This window comes from Sabethes cyaneus, chromosome 3 (assembly GCF_943734655.1).
Source record: "Sabethes cyaneus chromosome 3, idSabCyanKW18_F2, whole genome shotgun sequence".
NCBI lineage: Eukaryota > Metazoa > Arthropoda > Insecta > Diptera > Culicidae > Sabethes > Sabethes cyaneus.
Window position 1 is genome coordinate 170,468,934 of NC_071355.1, and position 11,386 is coordinate 170,480,319.

The window sequence follows — 11,386 nt, forward strand, 5'->3', positions numbered from 1 at the left end:
TTTTCATAGCTCTAATTAACATTATAAATACGTACTGTGATGAAAAATTAAATGTAGAAAATTAGATGTAAAAAGATGTAGATGCAGAGGCAATAAACTTATTATCGAAACGCGGGAAAAATATGACTAATTCCTGTTCGTAGTTACTAGATGACTGCAATCCGTTAATATCCCTAAAGCTCAGTACTTTATAATGCATAAACATGTTCAATTTTTAATCAGTCAAACCGTAGTCAACGAAGCGATTTCAAATCGATTACCACTACCGAAACCGAACTAATGTGTAATGAAAATCATTAGTCAAGCAATTTCGATTTGATTGACCATGATAAAGTTAAACGAAGTTTCCTTATTTCCATTTTACAATAATTATTCGTTACGTAAGCTATAACAATCGCTCAAGAGAAAAAAAAACTAATTTGAGCAATTTAACTTTGTGCACTTATGGCAGTGCGGTGAAAGAGCGGTTTTATTAGATGGCATTCTGTTGCTGTTTGCCTCCTATTTTTTCGTATAGTATTTATGTTGAGATTGAACTGCACCGATTTAAATGCTTTGAATTCCGGAATGAACCATTTCATTACATTATAATGTTGGATTGCTTCATTAAAAATCGAAGCTTATGTGAAAGTATGCAAATTAAGTAAATATAATTAGCTGGACCATTAGGTTTGAAATGGAATACAATACGGAAATTTATATGACGTAAAAAAACGTATAAGTCATATAAATTATATCGTGAATAGTAAATAATAAAGCCTTGGTGCCTACATTCCGCTTTCGGAACTTGACCTTCTGGTTTGTATTCGACAGACTTCGCAGACAGCCGTAAAAGTAAAGCACAATTAGAGAGTGTATTGACTCCTTCAGTCTTGTCTAGTTCAGATTCGAACATATGACTACATGCTAGTTAAACCAGTGATTTACCACTAGGCCATGGTAGGTAACCTTTCGGCCCGATTCTTTTCAACGAGCGTCGGCTGCCGATACTGCAATCACGATTAGAATTTGCGAAAATTAATGTGCGTTATTTGGTATTGTGCGAGGCTTCAGCGTGGATTTGCGTGGACAAAATAATTGTTGCCAAATTCATACCACAGGTCACGGACGGACCTTACGAACCATCAAACGCAGCGCCGACATCTTATCCGATGCCAATCACCATCTTGTAGTCGGTTAGAGACGCCTGCGCGTCGCTTGCATTCAAGAACAAGAAGAGAGCGTCGGATGCCGTTACGACGTCCGCTGTCTGGAAAATGCAGAGGTACAAAGGGCTTTCGTCGAACAAGTGGCATTCCGATCCTCAGAACTTCCGCTGAGCGAAACTGTTGAAAAACAACAGAGCAGCATCTACAGAGATGAAACCCTCGGCAGAGTGCGCCGGGGCCAGAGGGACCGATTTCAACAGAAACCTGGAGTGGTGACAGAGCAAAGTCATCATCGGGCGGATGTAAACCTGGGCAGCTAAGACTGTAGCTCGTCAACGTTACACCGAGTTGGTGAGAACCGTTAGAAAACATTGTAGACGGAACAAACTTGGATAGACTCTCTAGCTGAGAGGGAGAAAGTGCTGTTCTCGCCGGCTTAGTGATTTCTCGTTAGGCTGAACAATTTGAACAACTCTTTCAAGTCTCAAGCATTGTAAGCCAACAAAACCATCTGCGCGTAATAGCGACAGCATGCCGTATCAATCGCGTCAACTCTAGGCCACCTTGCCTATATCACTACGGTAGGTGACTTGCAAAACGCTCTGAAAGAACCAGTTTAATATTCAGGTGGTGCCCTCGGACATTAGGTTGCGAAAGGCATACAGTGCCAGAGGCAACCGCCAGCAGAACATTGGGCAAGCAAGATTAAGATCGGTTCCCAAGTAACAATGTGAGTTTTATTGTACTCTTACGGTGGACTTCAAGACTAATTTTGGCCTTGAATGCCATCATAAGAGTGCAATAAAACCTAAAATGTTACTTGGGTTGGTCCGTGTGTGACTCACGGCCATACAGGCTGTAGAACACTGTTTTAAGTGCATGGTCTTGGGAAGGTGCAAAGCCCCCAATCGGTCCAAGTTGTGCAGGCGATGTGGCAAAGAAGACCATTTCACGAAAGGGTACACCAAACCACTTAGATGACTGCTCTGCACAGCAGAAGCGAGCAATAAGCAGGCCACAGACAAACCAATGTGTCGGTTCTGACAGCCAAAAAAGTCCCTCGGTGCAATGGCAATTGGGCGACAGATAATGGTCGAATGGCAGTGATTGCTGCTGAATTGCTGAAGCTCATTCAGGAGGTGGTATCGAAAGACCAAAAAAGGTATCTACATCTGCAGCTACTACGCTCCTACTACGAGGACCCCGGAAAAGTTCTAACGGATGCTAGATAAGCTTACTAACGAACTCCCGGGCCGCAAGCCGGGTGTCATTGGAGGCGACTTAAATGCCTAGGTAGTCGAGTGGGGTACTAGCCAAACAACCCCCATGGGGGAAAAGTTTGCTTGAGCAATCGATCATCGATATCACCTTTCGTTGAATACACGCATAGCGACCACCAGGCTAGACGATACACGATTAAACGACGGATGTCCCCGTCACGCCGGTTGTGCTCGCCCTGATGGAGGTGGAAAATGAAAGCCTTTGATAAAGATCTGATCAACCGCGTGAACCTGAGTGCCAATGAGCTGACCAATGTCCTAACACACGGATGTAATACAACCATGCCTGGGACCGGGCAGCCAACGAACAATAGCCGCTCGGTATACTGGTGGAACGAGACCATCGCATCGGTTTCCTCCGCTCCATATGCGAGCCAGAGCGAGAAGGCGTATGTAGAGAGCCTGAAGCGATGCGAATGTCGAAGCGCGCGGAGTTGAGATTAGAGCGGTCAGATTGACGCTCAACAAAGAGGTTAGGTGTAGTCAGAAATCCTGTTTTCAGGAGCTATGCCGTGTTGCGGATTCAAATCCCACCCCACGCCCGTTGTTATTGGAGGAGACTTCAATGCTTGGGCTGTCGAATGGGGTTGCAGGTGCACTACCCCTAGGGAACAAAGCCTGCTGGAAGCTCTGTCCAAGCTGGACGTAAGTCTGGTTAACGTGGGATCTGTCAGTATCTTTTGTAGGGAGGTATAACAATCGATGCTTCTGCAGCCCAACGTTGATTGCCTATATGGGCTGGAGGGTGTCAGATGAGTACACACATAGCGACCACCAAGCTATACGGTACACGATTGAACGACGGATTCCACGACCACGCGGGTTAAAGTCGGTAGGAAGGAGGTGGCAAGTGAATTCCTTCGACAAACCTGTTCGTTGAAGCACTCAACGCAGAGAGTAACCGCTCGAACATGGGTGCCCGTGAGCTGACCGACGTCCTAGTACGGGCAAGTGATACTACTATGCCCAGGACGGTGCAGCCAACGAACGGTCGTCGCTGGTGGAGTGATACCATTTCCCAGCTCCGCTCTAGGTGCCACGGCGCGAGAAGTCTAGCGCAGAGGGCCCGGACCGATGCAGATGCTGAAGCATGGGGGGTCGAACTTAGAACAGCCAGGTTGGCGCTCAACAAGGAGGTTAGGCGTAGCAAGAAATCCTGTTTTCAGGAGCAATGCCGCGATGCGGATTCGAACCCCTGGGGTGGTGCATACCAGGTGGTGATGAAAAAGATGAAGGGTGCATCTGCGTCGCAGGAAACCTGCCCCCAAAAGCTGAAAGTCATCGTGGAAGGACTTTTTCCAGTTTGGTGGCTTCCGACCCCGTACGATCAATCGAATGATGTCCTCATCCCGGTCACGAATAAGGAACTCATCGTAATTGCCAGGGGTTTAAAAACGAAGAAAGCGTCCGGTACTGACGGGATTCCGAACGAGGTACTCAAAATGGCGATCCAAGCATATCCCGATATGTATAGATAGATGCTTCAGAACTGCCTAGAGGAATGCGAATTTCCAGACAAATGGAAAGTCCAAAGATTGGTACTGCTGCCAAAGCCGGGGAAACCACCTCGTCGTACAGGCCAATTTACCTATTGGCACAAATCTTCTAAATAATAACGAAGAACGTGCTGCTCGAGCCACAAATGCTGATACCTATTGGACATGTTAGGCAAATTGCTAGAGCGGATAATCCTAAACAGGCTGATGCCTGTGGTGAAAAGTGACATCGGGCTGGTAAGCTCGCAGTTTGGCTTCCGTGAGGGGAAGTCCACTGTAGACGCCATAAAGTCTGTGGTGGAGAGGGCCGAGAAGCATGTGAGACGGAAAAGACGAGGCGACAAGTATTATGCCATTGTCACAATCGATGTTAAAAACGCCTTTAACAGTGCTAACTGGGGTGCAATCGCGCTAGCGCTGCATAGGATGAGGTTACCGGATTATCTATGCAGGTTGCTCAAAAGTTACTTCGAGAACCGGACGCTAGTGTACGACACGGCGGATGGGGCGAAGAAGTACAAAGTGACAGCGGGTGTTCCACAGGGCTCGATTCTCGGCCCCACGCTCTGGAATGCCATGTACGATAGGGTGTTGAGGCTCGAACTACCCACAGAGGTCGAGATCACTAGCTTCGCCAATGATATCGTTCTTACAGTGGTAGGCGAGTTTCTAGAGGAGGTGGAAATGCTGGCATCGGACGCCATAAGCATGATAGAGGGTTGGATGGCGGGTGTCAATCTACGATTGGCCCATCATAAGACAGAAGCGGTGATGATCAGTAACCTCAAGTCGGCCTTAGAGGCTAAAATCATCGTTGGAGGCCAAGTGATTGTCTCCAAACGAAGAGTGAAGTACCTGGCTGACAACAGGCTGAACTTCACCAGCCATCTGGATTATGCTTGTGGTAAAGCATCAACAGCGGTTACTGCGTTGTCCAAAATCATGTCGGACGACTATGGACTTAGCAGCAGTAAGAGACGCCTGATGGCCAGCGTTGCCACGTCGGTCCTACGGTACGGTGCACCGGCATGGGCCCTGGCTTTGGATAGTAAGCGCAATCAGACATGTCTGAACAAGGTGTTCAGGCTGATGGCATTGCGCGTAGCGTGCAGCTACCGTACAATATCGTTGGATGCGATCGGTCGTTATTGCAGCCATGATTCCCATATGCATACTTCTAGGTGAGGACATCGAGGGCCATAGGCACTCATAGGAACGTTAGGGGCGCTAGGAACGTTAGAGGCGCTAGGGATAGAGTTAGGCTGAACTCTATTAGGCGTTGGTAGGCGGAATGGGATCACGCTGATCACGATAGGTTAACCCATAGGTTGATCCAGAACATGTCGTCCTGGATCGGTAGAAGACATGGTGAGGTAAACTTTTTACTTACCCAGTTTTTGTCGGAACATGGATGCTTTAAGAAGTATATACATACGCGTGGGCGGGTAGGCTCACCCTTTTGCCCCGTTTGCACGGTAGCCGAGGAAACGGCGGAGCATGTGATGTTTCACTGCCCGCGTTTCGTGGGCACTCGCGGGTGATGCTTGCGGTCGTTGGACGCAACGCCGACAACATCGTACAGAGAATGTGCGCTGAGTAACGCGCATGGGGTGCCGTCGATAGGGCGGCAACGGACGTGATAACGGAGTTGAAATGGCTAGAACGTTTGCTACGACAGGCCCTGACATAGCTTAGCTAGGGCTGAGTGGGCAGCCCAGGCCCTAGGTGAAGGGTAGTGGCGGTATGAAGTGACAAGGGTGTTGTGTGAACCCACACGAGCAACGGATACGACGGAGTGCTTATGCACGTCCTCCCTCCTGAAGTAAAACCTGACGGTAGTTCCAGCATGGGTTCAAGAAAAGGGGAGCAGAAGAGCCTGTATCAGAACTGCGGATAATACCTTAGCCGTTGGATAGACTGAAGCAAGATGTACAAAAGAAAGCTATTCGACGAACGTTTGAAGTTTACCAGCGCAAAATTTAGCGATCAATACTTCATCCGAAAGACATTACTTTAAAACAAAACTTCTATTCATTTGTTGAATATATGTGTTGACTTATTTTGTTACTAATGAACTAAATAAACTAAAATAAAACTAAATAAATTAAAAACTAAAAACAATTGGCAAATAGTTCTTCAAATTTCACTTATAGTCTAAACACAACTCACCTGAAAACAACATTATCCACACCGAACCCGGTCGGGCCGGAGAAGTCCCCCTGTGGAAACACGACCCGTGGCGATCGGGCCGACTTCCACGGCTGGTAAATTTTCTGGCTCGATTCGGTGTATACCTTCGCTGGGAAATAGTGCCGATTCGTCTGGTACGGGCTGTCCACGTAGTAGTTCGGATCGTACGCTCGGTAGCGTTTACCGTCACCGTAGTCTACGTAAGGTCGCTGAACGGCCGTAATTGGGCCGTTTACGTCGCCAAACTTGGTGACTTCGTCCCGAAATGGTTGCTTCACGTTGACTACTCCCGGAAACTCCACCAATCGGCTGGGCCGTACTTGTGACTCGGCTGGTCGAAGATCCAGCCCAGCCGTTGGCTGCGGTCGCTGGAAGTCCCCTCGGAAGTATCGATTGGCGTAAATGTTGCGTGAAATTTCCGACTGGTCCAGTTCCGGCGTTGGAACAGCCGTGGGGGTTCGCGGCTGTCGGGTATCGTATGCTTCCGCATCATCGTAATCATCTGCGGTCTGAACTGGCCTATGGTAAATTCCTAGTTGTTCATTAAAAGCGAAACTTTCTTCGTTGTACGCTTGCGGAGTAAACGTGCTGGCCACTTTGTACGGTCCAGGTGGAAACTGTATCCCGGAACGGCGAGCACCCATTGCGTTCGGGTCTGACTCTGTGTCATTTCTTTCCAGACTGGAGTTATAGTCTTCGGATTGAGGATCATCTTCGGGATATGATGAATCGCCGGGTTCATCATCTTGGGTGGTTTTGGGAGGTTGTGTATTTCGGATTGGGGTTAATTTCGGGCTACTAGTGGGCTCTTTGTAAAAGTATCCAATGGGGATGAATTTGTAGCGATGCTGTCGGGTCCGAGTGACGTTTTGAAGCCCGCTGATTGGCGTTACTTCAGTTGTTGGTAGAGGGCTTGGAAAACTCTGTGGTTGAGGAAGCGATTCCGTTTGTGATGCTGGCAATCGAAAGCCCGCCTGTTGCGTCCCCTCATCTGAACGTCGATTCTGGAAATTTTTTGCTCTTCTCTGTTGAGCAGTGATGGGCTGCTGTAAAGGCACCGGATATGGTTGCGGAGGAATTGGCTCAGCAAATCTAAATGCTCCGAAAGTGTTCCGCAATAGACGACTATTGGCTGATCGGCTGTCGATGTATCTAATGTTATCTACATTGGAAAATGTTTGATGCGGAACAAGCAAATTCCGGGAAGTGATAGTTCGACTGCCCCAGGGTTCAATTTGTTCTATCCGCAGGCCAAGATCTGGGTTTGTGAAAGTGTGAACCTGTCCCTTGAGTTTATTGCTTCTGCTATTCGGTGATTCAATTGCATGTGCGAGTAATATTCCGGCGACTATCGTTAGGAGTCTCCATTTGGTGGGACCTAACATCTTACTTCATACGGAATGCTTTTAAGGAATGGTGGGCTCCTCCCAAGAGCGATGCGAGTAACTCGGTGATTGTTGCTGCTGTTGATTGGAACTAACGCGTCAGATATACTTGCCAGCCACTTCATGAATGTGCTTCAAAAGCTGGTGAAAAAAGAGAAGAAAACAACTCCTTTAGGACATTCCGATCGGACTCTGTTGGCAAAACGGACAAGATTGGCAGACCACGGAAGAAAAACTGTACGAAGGAAACTGTCTCAAACTTAACTGAATACGTGCGCAGCCAGTATGAAGGGAATAAAAAAACACGAAAGCGCTCAAACTGTGCGATCATTCACCCACTGGTTTTTCACCTCTTTTGTTGGGTGCTTTTCTTCTGCCCAGACTCACGTAAACACACACCTAAGATTTATCGTTACCTTGGTTCGCGCTCTTACTAGCATTGGCCTCACACTTTATCACTAGCATGCGGCTGGGCTTGAGAAAAGCATGTTTTCGCAGTTGATATTTATTTCCACACTTTGCCTAGATTATTTAAACCGCGTTTTCCTACCACTTTTTTTCTTCTGCGTCGAATTCCGATTTCCTCACTTCACCTTTTCGCATCGTTTTTCAAGCCCAGCTGGAAATAAAATTCAATTCACTTTCTTTTTCATATTTTTATTTGTGTAATTTCACTCTTTTTCTTCGGCTGCGGCTTTTATGCTGTTATGATTACCATTACTTGCTATATTTTTTTCTAAGCGCTCTTCTGATTACTATGTACTACGATTCACACTGTTGATGTTGTTTCGTGGTTGTGTTTTGCCTACGGTTCACTCGATACTAGCGCGCACAAACAGCCACCAGCGCTGGCGCTCGATGCAGGAGATGCAGGGCGGTAGGCGGCCAAACGGCGTGACAGAAAACTACTGCCGGCGAAGTGGAAAGGGTCTACTTCGTCGTCGTTGGCGTTGTCGTGGTCGTGGTCGTCGCTGTCGGTTCAGCAGTTTCGGAGGGAACTGTCCGCTGTCCGCTCGCGCCTAGCCGATAGAATTGGAGCCACTCGTGTGGCGGTGGAATTTGCTGGTCTCTCCCGCTCAATTACTTTGTTCCGTATACGTAGCTCGTGGCCGTTACAACTTCCGGCACACTTTACTAACGGGCATTACGAGCTTGTATTCACGAAAGAAAAAAACGCACTTCACTTCAGCGGAGTGGAATCCTGCCGAAGGATTGGTGGGCGATCCGGCTTGCCCACTGTTTGGCCTTCCGTGCAAAGGATTGCGGAGAGATAGGAATTGTGGATGATGTGTTCCTGATAAGGGCAAAGAGAAAAGATATAAGGAATATGAGTACTTTCAGTTGGAAGAGTCGTAATGAATTATTGTTTTGTAATATTGAATTATTATAGTTAAAGTTATAGTTATAATTTAAGTTATTTAAGTTAAAGTTATAGTTACATAAGTTATGCTATAAATTCAACAGTATGTACGTTGATAAAAAATTCTACTGTTTCACACCAATTTAGTAATATGGTCAAATAGGAAAAACTATTTTTTAAGAAATTTCCAAAGAAAATGCTCCATAACTCTGCAAATTGTGGAGATAAAATTTTGATCTTTTTAGCAAAGTTGCTTTTTTCTATATTTTCTACAACTTTGCCAAAGAAACTATACCACTATCTCCTCACACAAAAAAATTAGATGTTAGATTTTCATCATAGTAAGCTATTACTAACTATTGACACTTTCGGATTATGGGTGGAAAAATGCTGGGAAAAAACGTCTAGGCGATTCAATATTCTCGATAGTTGGACGATGGATTTGTAATTCACATAAGGGTAGGAATCTATGTTGGTTATTTGCACTGTTTCAGATTTTCTCAGCCGCTTAATCGGAATAACTGTGACTGTGCATCCAATAAAATATTTCCTACAACTATTTCCTTAGGTATTAATTGTGTCTTTCCGGTAAAACGAGTAATTTCTTTACACGGTTTGTGTGGTATTTATTGTTGCCTTTGGTTACCTTGATTGGCATAATGACTTCTGGTGTAATAAACCAAACTGTTGAGTTTAATGAACGTCAGTAAAGAAATAATTTTCGAGTTATTGTGACTCTTACGGTCTCATAATGTACAATCAGAAAACAATTTCGTTGAAGCCTGAATACAGACCTTCTTTATTTAAGTTGGTCGTTTTTACATGACCTAAGTACTTAGAGACACTTGAAGTATCGCGATCAATATGTTTGTTTTGTTTTTTTGTTACACCAATCGGCAAACGATGCCTATGCGAAAGAGAGAAGAACACAACAAACTGTTAGTTTATAACTCAGGACATGGTATGGTGATTGCAAAAGACCACAGTATTAGTAGGTAGTTAAGTTAATGTACAGTTATTTAACAATCTTCATCATTACTTATATAATTTCTCACGACGTTAACAATTGTCTTCTTGTTGGGATGCAAACATTAAAATAATAATTTTGTTTTTCCCTTTTAGTGAAAGAATTAAACAAAACTAACGGAAATGATTTTACTTTTAAGGGTACCATTTAGCTGAGAAAAAATGCTATGAAATACATTTACCAAATCAGGTGTGCATTAGGAATAACTAAATGAAACAATCAGCTTCCAGCACCATGGTTCACAATTTTCATATAATTTATGGTGTTATTTTCAAAATTTGCAATAAAACAAATAATAAACGACTCGGTTTTGTAAATAGGAAAGATAGGACTTTCAGTGAAAAAAATTGACAGTTATCTTGGGTTTTGCAGTCATAATGAATTTTATCAGAAAATCATCGTTTCATGAGCGCACCAAGGATGAATCTATTTTAAGTTTAAACCTCGCTACAGATAATTAATTGTTTCATTTAGTTAATGCCAATGCACACCTGATTTGATGGATTACCTACGAATGGCCGAAACACAAATGGCCGAATCACGAATGGCCGAAACACAAATGGCATAATATATCTAATGGCCGAATCACGAACGGCCGAATCACAAATGGCCGAATCACAAAAGGCTGAAACACGAATGGCCGAACGTCATGCACAAATGTTGGGTATATGCTGTTCTTACTCGCTGACTCTCGTTCGGACTTAACTAAAGGATAATCCCTACTAATCAGTAAACCTAGGAAAATGCATGCACCTAAATAGCAGTGGTTTCTGCGGGCAGCCCCCCCCCCCCCCCGCCATGGCCGGTGCTTTCAACGGCGGGTCACCGGCGCACAATCGCGGCCTGCGGCCGTCTCGCCCTGAATCATCTAGGAAATATTTGCTACTGACACGATCAATAGACCTCGCACCCTATAATAAACGTAAATCATTCGCGCTTAGGGAAAGAAACAACTATCAATCATCTATACTATATCTACCAAAACAAAAAATAAGACGCAGAGTATGTCTTGTTCTTCTGAAACTAAGCTACAGAATTTTACGAAAAGCTTTTTTCCTTCACCTATCAATGACGCGGATCATCACAGAGCTGCGAGTGGAACAAAAGGCAATAGAGGGGAAAATTTTAAAGGTTTTTCAGCGAGATGTTTCAAATTCCCAGAGAGAAATAGATGAAGAAATTTATTCAAAATATGTGAGGTCTCACAAAATGAGCAATAAAAATTTTATTGATTTAGGCATTCCGAGAAAATTAGGCCTTTGGTGATTCGGCCAATCGTGATTCGGTCTTTCGTGATTCGGTCTTTCGTGATTCGGCCATTCGTGTTTCGGCCATTCGTGTTTCGGCCATTCGTGATTCGGCCATTCGTGATTCGGCCTTTTGCGATTCGGCCTTTCGTGATTCGGCCTTCTGTGACTGCTGTTGGAGTTCGGTCATTTGGATTTCGGCCATTCGTGATTCGGCCATTTGTGTTTCGACCATTCGGTACCAGCCCGATTT

General features: G+C 45.1%; 1 protein-coding gene across 1 annotated transcript in view; it reads right to left on the bottom strand.

Annotated features, from left to right (window-relative positions):
* The window catches only part of LOC128742351 (uncharacterized), an 82,121-nt gene extending 74,138 nt beyond the window's left edge, over positions 1–7,983 (bottom strand). The window contains exons 1-2 of the mRNA XM_053838687.1: positions 7,916–7,983; positions 6,094–7,640 (exon numbers count right to left, since the gene is read on the bottom strand). Of these exons, the coding sequence (XP_053694662.1) occupies positions 6,094–7,499 (1,406 nt within the window). The 5' untranslated portion in view covers positions 7,500–7,640; positions 7,916–7,983. The remainder of the gene's footprint in view (positions 1–6,093; positions 7,641–7,915) is intronic.
* Positions 7,984–11,386: the final 3,403 nt, after the last annotated feature.